Source organism: Nestor notabilis, unplaced genomic scaffold, assembly GCF_000696875.1.
Source record: "Nestor notabilis isolate BGI_N333 unplaced genomic scaffold, ASM69687v1 scaffold26550, whole genome shotgun sequence".
Classification (NCBI taxonomy): Eukaryota; Metazoa; Chordata; class Aves; order Psittaciformes; family Psittacidae; genus Nestor; species Nestor notabilis.
The window spans coordinates 11,753-32,262 of NW_009912882.1; the positions used below are offsets into that span (position 1 = coordinate 11,753).

At 36.0% G+C, this 20,510-nt stretch overlaps 1 protein-coding gene across 1 annotated transcript in view; it reads right to left on the reverse strand.

Moving 5' to 3' along the window:
- Positions 1-704: 704 nt before the first annotated feature.
- LOC104411380 (brain-specific angiogenesis inhibitor 3) overlaps positions 705-20,510 on the reverse strand; it is a 41,550-nt gene continuing 21,744 nt past the window's right edge. The window contains exons 10-12 of the mRNA XM_010021785.1: positions 10,506-10,541; positions 3,331-3,435; positions 705-1,503 (exon numbers count right to left, since the gene is read on the reverse strand). Of these exons, the coding sequence (XP_010020087.1) occupies positions 1,315-1,503; positions 3,331-3,435; positions 10,506-10,541 (330 nt within the window). The 3' untranslated portion in view covers positions 705-1,314. The remainder of the gene's footprint in view (positions 1,504-3,330; positions 3,436-10,505; positions 10,542-20,510) is intronic.

Genomic DNA, 20,510 nt, shown 5'->3' on the forward strand with positions numbered 1-20,510 from the left:
TCCTTTCTAAGACCTTACCAGCTAGTAGTCTGCAGCATACTCAATTCTCTACAGCAGAAACGAAAAGTTTTGAAAACTTTATCTTAGAAATATGACATCTGAAGATTTGAGATGACATTTCATTCCTGCCCCCCCCAAGCTATGCTGTAGATGAGCGGATGTTTTGAAGATCTGCATCTTGTTCTAAGCATGGATAGGAGGATTTACTCTTTCTATTCCTAATTGTTAAACTGCATTTTCAACATAAATTATGCTCTGATCTTGATTTATAATATGAAACACACTTTTTTTTTGTCTAAAATAATTCAGAATTCTTTATCTTTAAAATCTTTTTGTTATACAGAAACAAGGACATGCAAAAGATGTAATGATTCTCAATCAACATTTTCTTTGGGTGCTGTGCATTGGAACTTATTTTCCATTATTTGTCTTTCTGCAACAAGACAATAATTCTTGTAAAACAGAACAGTTGTAACAGTATTCTGACAAGTCCAATTTGTATGGTACATTGTCACAAAAGAATGTGTAAGAAAATGAGGCTATATAAACCTACTCACACACTTTTGAAACTCCTTGCAGGAGCTAGAATAACATACTATTAAAACTCCAAATATGTATTCAATATGTGTGTTTTTTAAAAAACTTCATAAATATGCAAATTTAAGATAAACAAATACAGAATAAAATGCACGAAGAAACTGATATGTAGACAAAGGTTTATTTACACCATACAACATTTTAAATATTTTATACACAGCTGCAGCAGAGAAAGCTACTCTGAGCTTTCCAGAGAAAACTGCAATAATAAAGATGTGAAATATATTATTCATATAAAAGTGAGATTATTACTTTATTGCATTTAAAGCAATGAAGAATGTAGCTCAACAGACATTCATTTAATGACAAAACCTTTGCTTTTATATTATAAAGTAAAAAGTGTAGTAATGGCCAAACAGACTGTTATAAACTTTAAAAACTGCATAAATATATACATTGTGCTTCATGGTGAAGTTTTTTGAAAACTAAACCAAATGAAGCTGTTACAACATGAATCGTTGCTTGAGGTTTATCTATAAAGATTACCTTACAAATCCATTCCACGGGTACTTACAACACACGATGGTAAGAATTGTACACCTGGTTCTCCACTAGCTGCACTAGTGGGAATATACTGTATGAAAAAAACCACTGACATTTGGCACAGGAAGAGCCTGACATAAAGTAGTCACAATGTTCAGACAGGAGTGTCAGGCTTCCCAAAGTCTCTTTATTGTCAGTGCAATGAATTATTTTTTTTTGTTCAGTTTGTTTTTGTTAAACTTCTGTTTGAAAGTCACCTTCTTGCACATCTAAAGGCAAGTTCAGACACTTCTCCCATTCTGCTGGTCTGAGTTCTAAAGCGTCTTTTGCCTCTGTGTCTAACACATTTATCGTTGTATAGTGTTGGTAGTCGCCTGTGGTTTTGAAACTCTCCCATGGAGCCTTGCTTGGTGCTGAGTTCTCCTGAAGACCAAAGAAAGAAGAATTAAAACCGCGGATGAGCTAAGGCATTTTCCACTTACAAGCCTGATTGTTAACGTGGTCTCATGAGACACAGAAGCCAGAAAGGGGAAATGCATTTGCAGGGAGCCAGGCTGGAAAGTGTTCAGCACCCTTGTGACTGTCCCTGTGAACAATCAACACTTTGGCAGGCTCCTCACCTGAGCTGCCAGCTAAGCCCTTTCTTTCACAGAGCCAATGTATGTGAGGAATGGCAGAGTGATCCAGTACCAATAGCCATCTTTTTAACAGTGGCTGTCTAGAAAAGTGGAAGAAAGGAAAGGTAATTGAGAAGAGCTTGCTGCCTGAAATATGGAGTGGTTTGAAATGGAGATTGCCAGCTGGATTTTAAATTGGGGCAGGTTAACAGGACGAAAGCTGTTTATTTTCTACTGAACAAATTTTTTTTTTTGAATGCTAAGTTTTATAGGATAAAAGACATCATGGACTAAGACTAATTTGATTAGTGATTTCTACTGTAAAATGTTGGGTGGGACTTAGTTGCCAAAACCTATAATTTTTGCTCTATTTTAGATGTCTTTGAATTTTCTGCTGGATCTTAATCTTTCATGAGAGGCGCAGGTTTCCTGTGTCATCACTCCCTTATCATAATGTAGATTAAGACACTTGAGGCCATCTAAAATAGTCTACGATGCCTATATTTAGGTACCTGGATCACTCTCTGACTCTTAGAGATAGACCATTCCCCTAGACAGCTTTTATTAGCAGACCTTTCAAAAACATAGCGCTGATGTGAGACAGAGTAAACACAACTCTTCCACTGAGATTCCCTTTGAGATTTTGAATTAATTCACGCTTTACGTGGATGGCAAATCTCAAATAGGGAGGCAAATACAGACTTCAGATGTCAGTAGGGGGAGTGAGCGAGAACTGGGTGCAAAATAACACATATCACAGCTAAATGTTCATCAAAGAATCAGGGCCAAATTTCTGCTGGATTAAGATGATGTAAATGATGTATATCCATTGGCCTCACATCTGCTTAATACCTCTTCTTCATGTCTGAGAGCAGCTCTTCTGAAAAAGTTATAGAATACAATGATTCTAGCTCAGTTCCATTCAATATACAATTTTCACATTATAAAATTATATATAAATTTATTACTAATCATAATATTACTGCTAACAAATAAGTCACACTAAATTAGCAGTTTTAATTAGGCAGAATCAACTATTTCCTTGCTCTCATTACCAGATGTAGTCAGGGTGTTATGCATGTGTGTATGAGTGTGTGTGTATAAATTTGAGTTGTGATGATAGCAGAGTCAACTCAGGATGAATTTAATTTTTGCTTTTCCCATGGTAAATATTTATAAACCTATTATGGAAAAGATGCAGCATTGCAGAGACCCTGCGTGCTCTCTGGACCATCTCATGCATAGGTGAATCTAGCTGGACTTGTTTATAGTAGCTAATTTAATATCTGCTTGTCTAGCTAGAGGAAAAGCCCTATTGGCAAAATTACATTAGTGAGCTGCTTTCTCTATACAAAGGCCTGTAGACTTGGTAGGCACATACAGATATGGAATGTGTTCACTACAGTTCAATTACTTGTCATCTACAACGATGTCAGTCAGCTAGTTGTGGTCTAGTTGTAAAACTTAATGAGTATTGTCATTAATTAGATTACCAAAAATATCCTTTGCTCTACTTTGTGAGGCTATATAAAGGTAGCACAGAGTGAGGTCTTTTCGGGAAATACACTGGATTCACAGGACTCTTGTTGTCAAGGCTACATCATATTTTAAATATCTAAGAAGGAAAACTTACCATACTGCCTGATTTTGGTACATCCCGAAATCTGTCCAGAGTCTGAAATTTCTGATTTAACTCTTGAAACAATTCCATGTGCCTCTTTCTTGTATGCATGACCTTCTGCAAAACGAAACATAATTGCTTATATTTATAATTGAATCTGGGCTTTTTTTAAGGGAAGCATTATTTTCCTCAGCATAATAAAGTAAATTGAATTTGGCAGGGCCATCTTTTCCCAGTAGACTCAAGTAATGGAAGTGAATTGCACCAAGCCTTCTCTCTGCTCTGTTTAATGTTCTTCCTGTACACAAGAGACTGTTTTTACCCCACATTTATTGGATTGTTGAAACTAAGGGACGCTGGGTTTGTGCTAGCCTAGACATATTTTGAAAGTGATGGCAATTTCTCAGATGGATATTTCTCTTGCACATTAGGAATATTTTCTAGAATTTCTGTTTTCAGCATCGATGCTATTTTTTAATTTCCATAAGAATACAACAGAAGTTAGTAATGGTCTCTATTGGAATAAGTTTAATGAGAGCACTGAACGTGGATATCTTGGTCCAAAATGGAAAAGCCCAAAATGTTACGTCTTTTTATGACATCTTCTGTCATTCAGATCATCATAAAATGCAGTTGGAATGGCACAGTTTTTCAGTTTTACTCGATTTCTTTGTCATGGTCTGGGCGATTGGAAACCACCCTCCCTCTAGCCCATATACAGGGCACTTTTCCATAAAAGCTAATTATATGGTACCCATATGCAAGAGGTGGGGACCCCTGGCAGGGCTCACAGTTGGAGGAGCCCTCAGCCATGTATCTGTGTGCTACATGGAGAATGAAGCCAGTTTTCAAGCCTATGACTGTCAAGCATGCCATGTAAGTTGTTTCCAAACAAGTTCATGCTCAGCTATGGATTCAGACCAGCCTCTGGAGCAAAGCTGAAGGCTGCTTACTGTTCAAGCAATCTCATGGTTCTGTGGTCTGGGTGGACAGGGGACAGGAAGGACTGAGGATACGGCACCTCAGTCCAACAGCAGATGGGCTCAGCTTGGCTCTTCTTAAGCTTTTGTAACTGCTTGAACTTAAGTTACAGCCAGGGCAGCAGCCAATAGTGTTGATAGAAAAGATGAAGAACACCAGCCTCTACGCATGTCCACTAATTGTCAAGCATGGTTTTTCCCTGGTGTTGTACATAACAAACCCTGCAAACTTATGCAGTGCCTGAGTGTGACCCTACCCAGCAAGTAACGCTCCTGCCAAGTCTGGGTTGCTACCTTTTAATATGGAATGGCAGTAGCTGACCCTCAAATAATGCTTTACCAATACCAATTTTAATTTTTATCTTTTATTTGCATTCTGTGTTTATAAATTTCATGAAATGTGGCTGCTTTCTTGGCCATGCATTTCTACAGCTATGCTTTAATAACCATATTATCCTTAATATAGCTACACCATAACTTGAGAACTTGTTTCACTTCTAAGAACAGGAAATTGGCAACATTATTCACAAAAGAGACATGAAATGCAGCAGCAATTAAAGACCTATTAACAAGACTTGTGGGGTGAATAACGGAAACAATTTTGCAGGATTTGGTGAGGAACTCTTTGCAAAATGTAATTTAACTAGAGATAGCTGATCTAAATTTATAAGGGGAGTTTCACTTAAGTGACTTCCTAGGGATTCTTTTAAGCTATTTATGTTATGGTTTACAGGGATATGTAGCAAATTTCACATACACAGAATTTAAAAAAGAAAGGTTCTGCCTCGGCGATTATTATTGGCTGAAATAAGGAGACACACTCACGGGAATAAAATGGATTTGGTTGGTTAAGTACTGGTTTTAAAGGCAGGAAATAGCCTATGACAGTGAAACAAGTGTCTCCAGTTGGAAACTTTCTAATAGAAGGCTAGGAATATAGAGAATGTTGCTTTCTGATATTTTTCTGAATCGTGTACCCAAGAATTTGTTAAATAGCAAATATGAATAATGCAAATGTCTTACTCAGTTCGTTACATTATTCCTGAGGAGAAGCAGGTGGGAGGAAAAATTAAACACTTGCAGTGGGAAGTCTGCTAGAAAAAGGCTTTAAATTTTATTCTTAATAGCAGAATGACTCGTATGCACATGTACCTATGGATCTCTTGGTTTCTTCGTGTTTTCCTGGCTTTCATTCCGTAATTCCTACCCACTGACACCCACCTCTCCCCACTGCTTATAAAGAACGATCTGAACTGAAGGTGCAGTAGCTTAGATTTCCTTTAACTCTTCTAGATTTCTTTTAAATTCTTTGTTAGAAAGCACCATCTTACCTCCTTTCTAGAAAATATGCTCTGTTGTGTAACTCTTTCTCCATTATGAGAAAACTCACAAAGTATTCATAGAGGTTTAATCTGTTTTCCCTCTTACATGGATTACGTGGAAAACGCAGCTTTACTAATATTAGAAATACCTAAGTTTTATCAATACAGAGGTAGAGATCTAGACCAATATATACTAGGATGATTGTGGTAGCATCTGAACCCGAACAGAATGTAAAGATGCATCTAGTGATGTCCTTTGAAAGCACACCTCCTTTATGTGCACCTGGGGATTTTCCCATTAATGACGCATCCCCTACAGAAGCACCTGAGTTAGCAAAATGTGTTAGATTACAGACACACATCTTCTTGTGGTCTTTCCTCCAGGCTCTATAACTCTTGTGCCCCACACCTGTAAGGGGGTCAGACCGAATTGACACTCCTTCCAAGTTTCTACTCCCACTCACAAGTAACATAAAATATGTGTTTTGAAAAGACTAAGCCTTAGTGATGAGCATCCACTCTCAGAAGAGGATTCAGTGTGTGGATGGCTATCATTGAGATGGGAAGGATTTAAAACATGACTCTGTACCCAGCTCCCTTTTTTTTTATTTATGACAGGGTTTTAGCTGAACTCTAGCTCAAGCACAAATACTGTCATGGACATTTGTGGTCAATCTTACGAATAACAATAATAATTCTTCTTCAACTTGACCTGGAAATTTTACGTATTGTCACAGGTAAAAATGCTCTTTCTCAAATACTGTATGAAACAGCTAAGACAAAAGAACAGATAGGGGAATGCCTTCCCAGCTCTACAATGGAAACCTGCTGTGTTTTCAAGATGTTATAGGTATGATCAGCTGCCAAATTTAGGAACAGGAAAGGATTATTCCCTGAAGGCATATTTTTTTTTACCTTTATCTTCAAGAGATGTCTTCAGGTTTGGAAGAGAATGATTTTAGAACAGTTGTGTGAGCTTGTAATGTTGTTACAATAAATAGCTATTGCAGATGAAATTCTAAAAGAACGCAGCTCCAGCAATTAATGATCAATTTAGCGTTATTGCTGGTGAGAGTGTACTGCTATGTGGAAACAAAATAAGACGTTCTGGTATTCACACTTGTCCTGTGTATCCTTGCTCTCCCTCATGGGTGGAGCACAAAAGGAGCCATAGATTACCTGAATCTTGGGGAGTAGAGCAATAAGGCACTTTTCTATATTATTTGGCATTAATGCTATTACCAGAATAGATCCTATGAATGCCTCATAGAAAGGGGATGGTGGGGGAAATCCAGGATTCAGACCATCTTGTAGAATTTAATGGTAATTATGATCTTGAGTCCTCAAAATACATGTCAATATTATTGTTCAACTCTCCTATATTTTTTTTAAGTGTCAGTGCACACCTATTATAAAACCCTCCTGGGATTTTCCACAGCATCTGTATTTCTTTTCAACATAATTAGAATGAATTTTATTTAATTTGACTGTTAAGTATTAGTGCTAAGACTACCTCTCCAGTTTTAGGAAAAAACAGAAAATAATGGCTGGGGCTGGAGGGCACTTTGCTGGGGTTACCACAACCATAAGAAACAAGGATTCAAAACACCCAGCCTGGTCCAAAACTGATCAAGTTTTGGATACTGGACTGCATGTATAAGCGTAAACTAACTTTGATAATAGCAAAAAAGCTGTAAAGCAGTTGCATGTTGACTGTTCACTTTAGCAAACTTTGAAGTTCAACTATATTAGTCAGTGTTTTTCAAAATCTAGCAGTGTATTATGTAGCAGAAATACTGTCTGCCTACAGACTAAACCCAGCATGGCACAGTCTGTCTTCTTTTTTTCCCCCCAACATAAATAATAATTTAAGAATGGAATGGTAAACTATTTAAAAAGAGAAAACAAGATACAGGTGGCCCAGTTTTTGATGCTTCCTCTTTAACCAGCTTCAGATCTATGACAAGGGCTGACCAGTTTGGATGTCATCTTTTTCTCTCTCCCTTTGCTTTGACTGGAGACATAAGTTTTCTGTAATACTACCCAGCACAGTTACATAACTTCTATTATTTATAGTCCATTGTAAAGGGCCTTAAACCTGCATCTGTATTTCTACATATATTTGAGATAACAGAGAAAGAGTATTTTATGGTTTTGAGTACAGTCATAGTCTGCCTGTGTTCATGCTACATAGCAGCTAGCTTTGAATTTCATCTATGGCCCTCAGAAAAAAATGGCTTTTTTGGGTTTCTTAGTTTTTACTTCCAATTGTCTATATGAAGTTCAGTGTTGTACTACAGCCCACTAGCACAGTATTGACTTTTTTTTTTTTTTAAAAACTGTGAAACTGTGACTCTACAGTAGTAAGTCAAACGTGTCTACGACTATTCTCTGGCTCCATCTATGATGGAATGTTCTTTGTGAATGCCACTAAATTCTCTTAGTCTTCATAATAAGAAGCTTGCAATCAAATTGCCTAGTTTGAACAGTACTTAGGTTGCACTGGTTCCCTAAGGACAGTACAGGAACTGCTTGGAGAGACAGGGATGGTCCAGAATAAAATAGTGAAGATCATTCTAAAATTTCATCCATATACAACCTGGAATTTTGGCAGCCAGGAATATTCCTCCAAATGTCTAATTTAGTAAGACTTGTGTAGCCTGAGGGTTTGTCTCGTATGGATGTAGAAAGACATGTGTGAGAGGTTGAGGGTGTAGAGACTGCTGAGTGTTAAAAGGAAAAAGGATGGAGGGAGCCAAGCTTGACACAGTCTTTTCCGTACTGTATACTTAGCATTCATTATCCTCAGAACCACATCCACAGCATATGCTGTCCTCAGAACTGTGGAAGGACATTATCTTGGAGAGTGCCAGCTGGCACTGATCAGAGACAAAGCAAAGAAAGTGTTAAACATTTAAGTAGTACGGCTGATCACTCTAGCTCGACCTTACCTCCAGGTTCCATTCTATTTTGCAGTCAAGCTACTTTGAGGTATCGGTATAACAGCATTTTGGCCACACAACACTATCTCAGTTTCCTTCCTCAGGATGTGGCTATTTGAACATTTTGTAGCTTTTTTATTTTGCTTTACCTCAGCCAGCCAGTTATGCTATGTGTAAGAACACAGGAAAGCCCACAGGCTTAATCAGAGGAACCATAAAACAGGGAGGTGAGATAGGTTTAGTCCAAGTCAGTACTTCTAAAACACAGCAGCAACTGGCATAATATCATTGCCACTCTCAGTTCCTCAGCAGTCACTCCCAATGAACCCATCTTTCCCTTTTTACAAACAAATGTATTTTCCTGCATTATAATCATACTTCTAAAAATATTAGGCCATGGAGCAACAATGGTGCAAGTAAGGCAAGAAAGAGCAGAATGTGTACCGCATTGTTAGTGTTTATTTCATGTTGGTTTATGCTCTCCTGAGTGATAGGAAGATTGTTTTAGTATCTGTAAGAACAGTAAAATTCAGAATTCTTTATATCACTATAATTATGAAACTTCCGTTCACATTGCTTGGTTTGATTTTAGAATTGCTTGCTCCTCAGATTTTTGCTGTTGATTAATGTTTTTATTCTTCCTTTCTAATCATTTATCCTAAAGCATATTTAGGGTAAACTTTTAATTTTATTTTCCTTAAACTTTCTGTGCATTATTTGAAATGTTACATGTTAGCTTAAAGTAGCTATAGTCTCTCAGGGAAAATTACATAAGAGTTTCAAACGTGATGTTAAACTACCAAGAAGCCAAATCAGACATGGAAGGTCATCATTTCAGCATTGGTCAGCAAAAGCAGGTCACCAAAGCAAATCCTTCTCTTGTTGCAAGGCTTCTATTATCACTGCTATGACTGCATTTTGCTAGTTCTGCCTCTTTCTCTTCTATGGACTAGAATGTGAAATCTGAAATTACATTTGTTGTGCTTACAGCCCAAATAATAATGATAAAATGTGCCTTTGTTTGTGCATGCAAACAGACAGGGTAATTTTTAAAGTTATGGTTGATATCTACTGATCACTTGATATTAAAGTTTAGGCTGAGATATGTAGGTTCCATGCAATTACGATCAGCTTCTCTGGAGACACCCATAATGAATTATATCAAACTATTAATATGTATGAACAGACAACCTGTGAAAAACCCCCAAATAAATAATTAACATCCCCTTGAAAACTAACTCCTGTATTCTTCTAGTAGAGAGTGTAGAAGAAAAACCTCAAATAAACAGAACTCTAAGACACTTAATCATACTTTCTGAGATAGAACAAAATGGTCATTAACTAACATGATAAAACTTTCTCACTCAGCAGGACTTGTGTCTGAAATTGTGGAAGTCCAACCTAAAGAAACTTGCATGAGCTTGATTTTTTTATATAGCATGTGATCCATAAACTTAGACAGCTGCAGCACTTCATCATTCAAAATTTGACACATTCATAATCACTATTTGGATTTGGACGTCATATGCCAGTAAATAAGTATTGAGGAAAGAGAGATAGAACAAATAATTGGGAATCTCTTGAACAAAGCCACCTTCTGCAACATGGCCTGTCCTACAGAAGTATCACACTTCAATAGATAGATAGCCAGCAAAAACCAAACCAAAACAAAACCAAAACCAACAACAACGAAAAAAAACCCAGGTGAAAATGAAGAGGCAGAAAATTTAAGAACTGAAACCATGATGGTTAATATTGCAATATGACAGTTTGAATTCAGACTATTTTACAAACAAGTTGCACCAAAGTAGTTTTAATGAATTGTTCATCATGTTTTGTACAGTACCAATTGGACAACCCTACAACATCTACTATGCTGAAGACTTCATGTTTACTTTTAGGGAAATACCTTTAATAGTCAGGAATAATTCGGTAAAACTTACTTCAAAGTCAAGGTCCGAATAACGTGATTTTCTTCTCTATTAAGCAGTAAAAAAGAAAGAAAAAAGAGGTTGTATTAACAAGGGGACTATTCACCAAATTATATTAATGAGTTTAAATAACATTCTTGTTTTCCTTTCAGATATATGTTAGGTATTTTTGTAAGAGGCTGTAGATTTTATCTTGATAATTTAAGATTAATGCATGACTTTGCATAGAGTTTATTAGACCAGTATCATATTTTTTTTCTGAAATAAACCAGACTGCATTTCACGGGGATGAATAATATGCATGTTATTTGCATGCAATTGAACCTGTTGGTGTATAAAATGTATCTCTTTCTATACTTTCTTTGGTATTTGAAAATTATCATCATATCTATATTTTTTACACAACTATCTATACATATCTATAATGTAGATTTTTATAGGTAAACAGAAATTGATTCTTTCCTACATCAGGCTTACATTGGTACAACTCCATTGATTTTAATGGAATAAATGAAAGCAAAATCAAGCCAAAGCCATCTACGCTTTCTATAGCTTCAGCTTGTTTGTTTGCGATGACAATCTAGATGGAGAAAGCAATGACTTTTTTTACAGTTATGACAAATCTGATTCAAAGCATCTGATATAAAGCAAGAATGATTTACTAGTGAAGTAATCACTTCTATAAAATGCAACAGAATGTGATTGCTTAGATATATCATAAATAATTTAGCACATTTTTTTGTACAGATTCTAACACCCCCCCCAATTATAAAGTCAAATTATATTAGAAAGAAGCTGAAATATTATAAAGAACAGGTAAAAATATGTTTTTTCTCCTAAGTTTGGAAATAGAATAGCTTGCAATAGACTAAAAAGATGTAGAAAGAAGCAGCTAAGTTGGAAGAGCTGAGAGGAGTGCAAATAACATGCAAATGGAAAGAAAAGATACATTCCACTTCAGGAAGGATTGTTAAAGGAAAGGAAAAGTAACCTAAAAAAAGAAAAAGGCTTGCTGCTACAGTCTCTTTTTGTGGTAGAATAGGATGGCTTTAAGTCATGGTGAAGGAACCTTTTCAAATTACACCTAATTTCTGCAGTGAGAAGCAAGTCAAACTCATTAAGTCATGGTGAATAATGTTACTGACTGCATTAGACTTTGATTTTGTTTGGTTTAACAAACATACAGGTTTTAGTAAGCTGTATTTTTTTCTTGCAATTCAAAGAATAATTTTACAAGTCTTCCAGTTGCAGAAAGTGGAAAATGGTCTCTGTGCCCTTGATAATACCACTTTGTGACAGGTTGTCTGTTTTTGTACTAAAATTTTTACACTCCAATCCACAATAATATGAAGAATATCACAGTAGCACTGTTGATAAACTCTGATGCCTAAAGAGCTGGGAGACAGTATAAAAGAACAGTCTATAACACAATTAAAACAACCACCACCACCACCAAGCTTTGGAGAAGCTATATTTAATCAGCAAGGCTTGATTTAACGTAGCACACTTTAAAGAGATTATTTTTAAAAAATTAAACAATTCTTCAAAAAAAATGAAAACATGGAAACAACAAAGTTCTTGGGGGCAAGAAAAATATGAGGGCATAATGCCCAGATTCTCGAAGCAGCTAAGTTCTCACTTCTCACTCATAGTAAGAGAGCCACGGTACAAGTGTACTTTTGACATCTGCCTTCATCATCCCTCAGTAAATTAGCACCTGAGGAAATGTATGTATTTCTAATGAGGAAGGATCTATTTTTGAGGTGCAATTAGAGCACATCTACCACTGTAAAGGCTCAGTGGTTGCAAAAAAAATGCACAGCAGATAACGAGGTGAAGTTTACAGGAGTAGCTTTGAAAAATGCTTGAAAAAGCCATTTTTAAGCTACATTTCAGTAATAAACCTGATATTGAACTGTCTGACTGAGAACCCTAAGTGAAAACAAGGAAGATTTAGGAGAAATGTGTAGTTTCTAGATATTGTGATTTATAAAACTGGAACATTTGTATTTTGCCTTAGATCTCCTTGATCACAGTGAAAATATTCCTGGTGTAGTTGGATTATTAGGTTTTGGACTAGACATCTCTAGCACTGTTATGGTAAAAAGACATATTTAACAGGCTGCAACATATTTATCTGTGCTATTGTCAGAAAGAGGCGACTATTGCAATTTTGCTGTTAGATCACACCAGTTATGACTGAACAGGTCATACCACAGATTTTTATCAGTGAGTATTTTTCTAGGGCTCAACAAGAATCTATCACACTTATTTTAAACTTATATAGTGAAGAACATCTGTTCTGTTCTTTTGCTTCACTTTTTTCCATGGCTTCATACAGTGAATTGCAGTACAAGTGCTGTCAGAGCCTATTCTAAGACATGAAAAGTGTGTAACTGCCACAGGTCCGAACAGTAGCAGCCAAATTCTGTGAGTTCCTGAAAAACAAAGGATGTTGGTTATGAAGGTGATCCTGCACCACTGAAAGTTATTTGCAGTATTGTTGCTGACACCATGAGGTATATGATCAGGTCCTCCTGGCTACTACATCATTGCCTTGAAATGACTGCAGTGTTGGGTTTTTTTGAGAGAGGGAACATATTCAGAAGCATTAAGTCATTGGGAATCTTACAAGGATGGAATAGTTTTCCTGCAGTCCCAATTGGAAATTGTCATTTTACTCAATTCTTCTCCTAGTTTCTGTATGATATGCCTAAACCATGCAAATCATTGCTTTAATTGTGATGTATATAAACATTTTCTTATATGAAGTTTATTTGTTATGTCTCTCTTGTCTGAGGAAAATGGGGTTTTCCACACATACCTAAATGCTTTCAGAAATCAACTATCTGGCCCATTCTACAATTTAAATTAACAAAAACTAGCAGCTGAGTGGAGTAAGGCGGGGAGGGCTGTGGGAGGGTGAGGGAACTGAACTGGTCATACCAGTATGTTTTTTTTCAAGAAGCTGTTCCTTTTACCCACTTGCAAAACTGAGAATTATTTTAGCCAACATAAAAAATAGACTGGAAGTTGGTGTTTTTTTCAAAGATCAGTTTGGGGTCCACTTTAGTATTAACGTTAGTAGAATATAAATAAAAAATATCTGTAAATGACAGCATCTACAGTTTGCCTCATTTCTTATTTTGTATTTGACCAGGTTTTAATCATGTTTTATAGTTATTCTTAATTATGACATCCAAAATATGCTGAAGTAGTGAATTCCACAATTTAAAGATGCGTAACATGACAAGGGAAATTACTTTTTTTTATCCCTTTGCCCATGACAAGGGAAATTACTTTTTTTTATCCCTTTGCCATTTCATTTGATGCCTCTGGTTTTTATATTATAGGAAATAGGAATAACAGTTCCCTATTCACTACTCAGTCATCTGTTCTCCAAGCTGAAGAGCCCTAAATGCTGGAGGCCCTCAAGGGTAGCAAATAAAGGGACTACCTAAACAGCTGAAGACAAATGCAATTATTCAGCAGCAGGGAGCTGACTGGTATAACTCTGGGAGGAAAAAAAAAAAAAAAAAAGGAGGTAGGTAAGTAGTGAACTGCAACCCATGCACAACCACAAATGCTACAAAAAAAAGTCACATCTCCATTTAAACAGGCAAGGGTGGGAATAGCCCCTTCTGAACATCTCCAGTGTCAGTTCTATGCTGACGGAAGCTAAATCATGCCTATAAACTGAGGAAATTTTGGAGGAGAACAGCAAAAAGTGCTTTTAAAGAGTTAATAACACTGGATGAAGAGGATAGGATAAAAAAGTGATACAGCTTGTTTAACTATCAGCTCTGGAAGAGGAAAACACAGAAACTAGTTCAGAAACCTTAAAAGGTTTCTAAACCAATAAACAAAGCTGGTATGAGAAAAACCTGAAAAGTTGTAATTCAGAGAGAAATTTTTAAAAAAGGAATAAAGAAAGTTTTTGTAACTATTTCATAATCTGCTAAGGGAAAAGCGGAAGCCCTTCATTCTAGTATTGACATTGAAGTTTGAGTACGTACTAGAGAAATATACTGTAGAAAATGTTCTTGCATTGATAGAAGACATGACCTGACAAGATTTTTTCCATCTCTGATTTCTACAGCTCTTTGATCTTTATTGATAAAATCCATTTTGTGGGGGAAAAAAACAAACCCTGCCCTTCATGCCAGGATCTAAGTGAAACTCTGTGAAAAGAGGCTTGCAGTAGTAATTTATTTTAAATCAATTTTACTTTGCACTAATCGTATATAGATTCTCTGTGTAATTCCAGAGCAACTTTAAACTCTGCTCACTGAGGGACAAAAATAGCATACTGAAGAATAATTTCCATACACCAGCATGCACTAATCTGCTGGCACCAAGAAGGTCTGCTTTTACTAAATGACTAATAAAATCCCTCTCCATCTCTGTAAAAAGACAAATGCCTGGTTTTCTCCTTATTCTAGTCTGCATTACAGCACTACCTGATAAATTACATGAGATGCTTCTGAAGATATATTGCATTGTGCAACATATAATTGAAACCAGAGATACCATATTATACTGAGGGCTATAACCATGCTTCCATTAATATAAATCCTTATTATCCACAGTTTACATTTCACTCTGAGATTAGATTTGACATACAAGATCTTAGCCTGGGGAGGACTTTTTCCCAGAACAAAATTAAGGGAAAATCTTTTTTGGCCCTCAGAGATATAAAAATGGAATGTGGATAGACAGTTTTGATTTAAAATGTCTTTTGTGTGTATATAACTGAAAAACCCCTAAGTTTCTGAGTAGAAGATTATGATGGCTATTAGTTCATAACATGAGCTAGACATAAAGCAAGCAAATTTTCATGAAAAAGTGAAATAGCTCTCTAATGTGGGAATTTTAAGTCCCTATAATATCCTAGTGAATTCGGCATGTCAACACACAGCACAAACATAATTTCAGAGATCTCAATTCAAAACTATTCTGGCAAACTATTCTGCTTTGCTGCTCCCTTTCTTTATAGGGTAACCTGCATATGTATTTACTCAGTCAACCGAACCCACTTGTTTTGTGTTTCTGAAGGGGAAAAATGTAGCATTTTTTAAATATACAAGCAATCGAAAATATGTTTTTTAAGGATCATATGTAGTTAAGTTAGCTGCTTATAATGTAAAGTCTGAAATATATGCTACATTTCGTAATACTGACTAATATTTTTGTTCTTTATATCTTCAGTTACTAGAATCAACTCCGCATGATTCTGCCCCCACTCCTGTATGGTAACCTGAAAATAAGGTGCATCAATTTCTGAAGTCAGAGGACTCTGCAACCTACTCACTCAAGTGACAGAAAGAGAGGGTTGTTATAGGGCTAGATTTCATTTCACTGACAGTCACAAAATTGGCAAGAACTGTCTCCACAGCTTATTGAAGAATGAAATGAGGAATGGGAGGGAGAGAAATTTGAGATACCAAATGCCTGAAAATAAATGCAATGTGGAAACATGACAAAGAGGAAATTCCTGTGGTGCTCGTCTCTCTATATTTGTTCTCTCTTTCTCTCTTTCTCTCTCTTTTTACTTCTCATATCATAAATCAAAATGACTTCACACCAATTTGCTTTTGTTCTGCCTGATGCTTTGGTACTTTATTGACCAGCTTGACTGTTTATGTATTTATTCTCTCCTTTCCTGTTTTTTTTCTTTTTTGTTGTTTGTTTGGTTGGTTTGCTCAGGTTTTTTGTGGGTTTTTTTTTGGGGGTGGGTGGGGTTTTCTTTGTTTTGTTTTGTTTGCTTGTTTGGTTTTTTTATGTTATGATCTTCTAAGGGCTTTATGTTTTACTCCACATAAAGATCTCATAGCAGAAACTCAGAAAGAAAATATAAAAGGAAGATATGAGACTGGAAAGAGAATTCCAGTCATTTACATGGCAAACAATTTGGGAAGTGCTTTCCTTCCTGTTCTTATAAAGCAGAAGCTATTTCTTCCCTTTAATAAATGCTTCCATTGCCTGCCTTTGCATATCCTTCCTCCTATAATATTTAAAAGTCTTTGATTCCTTTCAGCTCTTTTCCATTTCTGCTCACACTACACTAGCCATAATTCCTGTGAAAGAACCCTTCATTCTTCTTCCACAAAGGTAATGATGCAAGTATCCTTGCATAGTCAGGTAGCAGGTATCTACTTCCTCTTGCATTTTTTCTTTACACAATAAAAAGAAATTAATTACTTATCCCTGATATCCATCGGTTGCACAAATCACCTTCTTCCTCTGTATTTAAACCTCCTAACCTTTCCCTGCATCTAAGTGGCTCAGAATGCACTACTTCACTTCAAAGTAATTTCATTTTAATGATCACACCACTCTGAGTGTACACTTCCAAAACAAAACCATTCTAGAAGAGTGTATGGAGAGTACTTTTTTCATTAAAATTGAAATGCTTTGAACTGAAGAAGCACACTCCACTTTAATGCCAAGGTAGCAAAGCCAGTTTTAATCCATGCATATAAGGGATGTATAGGAGATTAGCCAGATGTTCAATTACTCCTCCTAAGAAACTCCGTGATGTACTAATATGCCTGCCTGTGCCTATAAGTGCATGAGTACTCTTGGGTACATACCAAATAACATAAAACCCCACTAATTTGCACATTTGGAATCTGCAGATTCTTAAGTTTACACTTATCTGGGTAATACTTGCATGTAAATATTATGGTATTCTCAGACTATCTTTTGAAAATTGAAATTCTTTCATATATAAATAAAGCATTTTCTTGAGAGAAAAATATGTAGATATAAAAACTAGGAGAAAGTTTGAGAAGAAAGTTTGTGATACGTTGTAGGATTCAACTGACTAAATTTAGGACATCAGCATTTTTGATGTTTATATCTAAACTACTTATTTTGGCTTCCTTTATCACACCTGAAAAGAGACATCTGCACTGAGGGCATGTGATTTTCTTTGTCCTGGAGTAGATGTCTAAAAGTGGTCTAAAAGTGCCTATTTCTCTCATTGACCCTAAAGGGGATCCAAATATGTAAAGCTCTTTTTCCATATCAGAAGGGGAATGCCTACATTTAGATAGCTAATGGTAGGGGTGATGGAACCTCCCTGCAGAGTTAAAAGTCAGGACACATATTCTTGTACTGATACTATAGTTCTATTCCAAAACATCCATCTTCAGTGATCATAATGAATACAAAGTCTAAATAAATGATAACATAAAAAGTGAACATAAAAATAATTTAGCCTTCACTTTACACAGCTTTAGTTTTTTGGCTATGTATTTATCTCTATATACACTTTTAAATTATTTAAATAGATGCATAATGTTCTAAGGGCTGATTATATTTTTGAATGTTCAAAATACAGAAAATAATTGATATAATGAATGTAGGAAGGTAAAGATACTTCTAAAAAGCTATTTTTTCCAAACATATTCGATTCTTTGAATGATAGCACACATAGGTCTGTAAACTGGTTTCTTCAAACACAGTACTCTAGAATTTCACTAGTAAGATGGAAATGAAATTTTAAAGAAATAATGTTATCTTAAGATGTCAAAAAACTTAAGCTTTGTATTTTCTGAAGGGTCCTCTAATTCTGCTGGTTCAGTTTTATGGCCACAAAGACTAGCATTCACCACAAAGTGAGTGGGCAAATAAGCACTATTGTATGTATGTCAATATATTGTATTTTACTGGGTATCCAGTTGCAAACAGTTATGCCTGCAGTATTTTTGTGGCTTGAGGCATTTGTGGGTTCATTATTACACTTCTGAAATCAGAAGCTCGGTCAGATCTTGTCTGAAAATGAGTCACACAATCTCTTAAGGTGTTTTGATAAGATGATAAATTCTCTAACTGCTGCATAACCTATTCCCATTATTATGTTCTTAATAATTACTGACCTTAGATAAAATTAAAAGAAAAAGGAAGAATCGTGTTAACAGATGTCACAACTGCCTAAGTGCATTTCACTCACATGGTAGTTGGCAATTAATGTGTAGTTACATGATAGAAATAATAGTAATATGCTAATTCCAGAAAAAGCACCTGGAAACACACAGTGGAAAACAGTGGAAGAACCCAACTCTCTGTATTATGCAGAAGACAAAAAAGGAGGCCTCCACCACCTCAGTTTCTCCAGAAAAATGAAAGGGGAACTGTCCCTATAGAGCAAAAATCCATGAACTTTTATGTTGGACTTCAGCTGGGATAGCAGAATGAGCTGATAGGAATGGGAGGATTCCTACCACCCAACATCATCTCCTTTCATTTGTCCTTTCATGCTCTGTCTGCAAAAACATAGGCAGAATAATCTTGAATCTCCTGCTGCAGTGTTTGCTGTTCCATAGTGGCTGATAAAGCCTTGTCTTTTGAAAGGACTTGAAAACTTTTAAAGTTATATTGTACTGGACACAAAAAATACTTTGAAAAACAATTCCTTGCCCTCCCTTCTTCATTTTGTTTATGGCACCGGTAAATTTAATCCAGCTGGTCAGTTCTAGCCAATTATATTTGGGGACTTTACCTCAACCCTTGCTTTTTACACACTGTGCATATAAAAACGCAACCACAGTTTTTATCTGGCTGGATCTGTTCATCTGAATCTGCTCAAGACACTGATTTTTTTCTATGTACATTTTTTTTTCATGTTCCTATCTTCAATTCATTGCAGCACATCCTTATCAAAAGATGAAGTAACGCTATATAATCAAGTAGTGTTGAGAACCACAAAAGCAGACACAAAAGCCAAAACAGTTCCTTTCATTTCTGATCTGCCCTAATATCTGTTTTTTTCCTAATACATGGAATTATACTGGGTTCGATTAGGTTTAATAACATAACTGTTTACAGCTTTCTGGACCAAAATACAGCTTTCTAAAACTAATATGTTTACTGAGGTAGAAGAAACTAAATATTTGCTACCATATTTTATTGTATTTTACTACATATTCTACTACATACTTACTGGTCCCACCTGAGAATAAAAATTATATACAGAACAGTGTTTCAAATTTGGTGTCTAAATCCCAGCTTGGAGGCAAGTTTAAAATATGAGACAGATGCAGTTAAAAAAAACCAAGCCTCTAAGGAGCAGTACACTATACTCAGAGATTTTCAGCCACATTTTCCAGCCACATTGGCCTCAGGAACTGAAATTCCGTGTAAGATGAAGTAATTATTGTCCCAGTTTTTACAAACTAACTAACATCTCATTTTTTAGGTCTCCTAGGCGGCCTTTATCATCAATGGGAAGAGAGAGGCACCACCAGCGAGTAATTCAGATCTCAGGTGGAGCGGATGATATGGTGGCATGTATGCCTATCTTGTCAATGAATTATGAACCTTCCCTAGATACCTCACCCATATGTCTAATCTTAACTGGACTGGATTTGAGCCTCTATATCTGACAAAAATTAACTGAAAGGCAGTATTAGAGATAGGTAGGAGAGGATACTACAGGAAGGTGATCTTAGATTGCCTCCTTCCAGGGTTGCATTAAATTGGAGAAGCACTCCTGTGCACCACCTAAGATCTGTTAACTAATATACCCTTGCTGATGGAAGTAATTTCTTTAACAATGCAAACTTGCTTTGAAAGAGCCTGTCTGTCTGAGCACTAAGTGAGCAAGCACTTGCACTATCGTTTAGAAGTAGCTTTGAAAATTTGCCCCAAGATTATACATATTCACTTTAACAATAAACAAAAAGTAGATACCATTGGATTATTTGCAAAGCCTCACACTTAATTTTTTATTTACTTTTTTTTTTTTTGTTAAATCATGTGTTGTAAAAACTTGCGGTAGTACACACACAATGTAAACAGTATGGAGAATATTTCACATTCAAAGCTTGTAAAGGCACATCTCTTGAAAATAAACTAAGTTCTGATCTTCTGCCCAAACACTCCAGCCAATCCACACACAAAACTTCAACTCCATTAAAAAAATAAATAAATAAATATCCCTTATTTATGAAATATTTGCTACAGTTCTGTATCTAACAATTGAAAAGTCAGGTGTAGTCTCTGTTTCCCTAC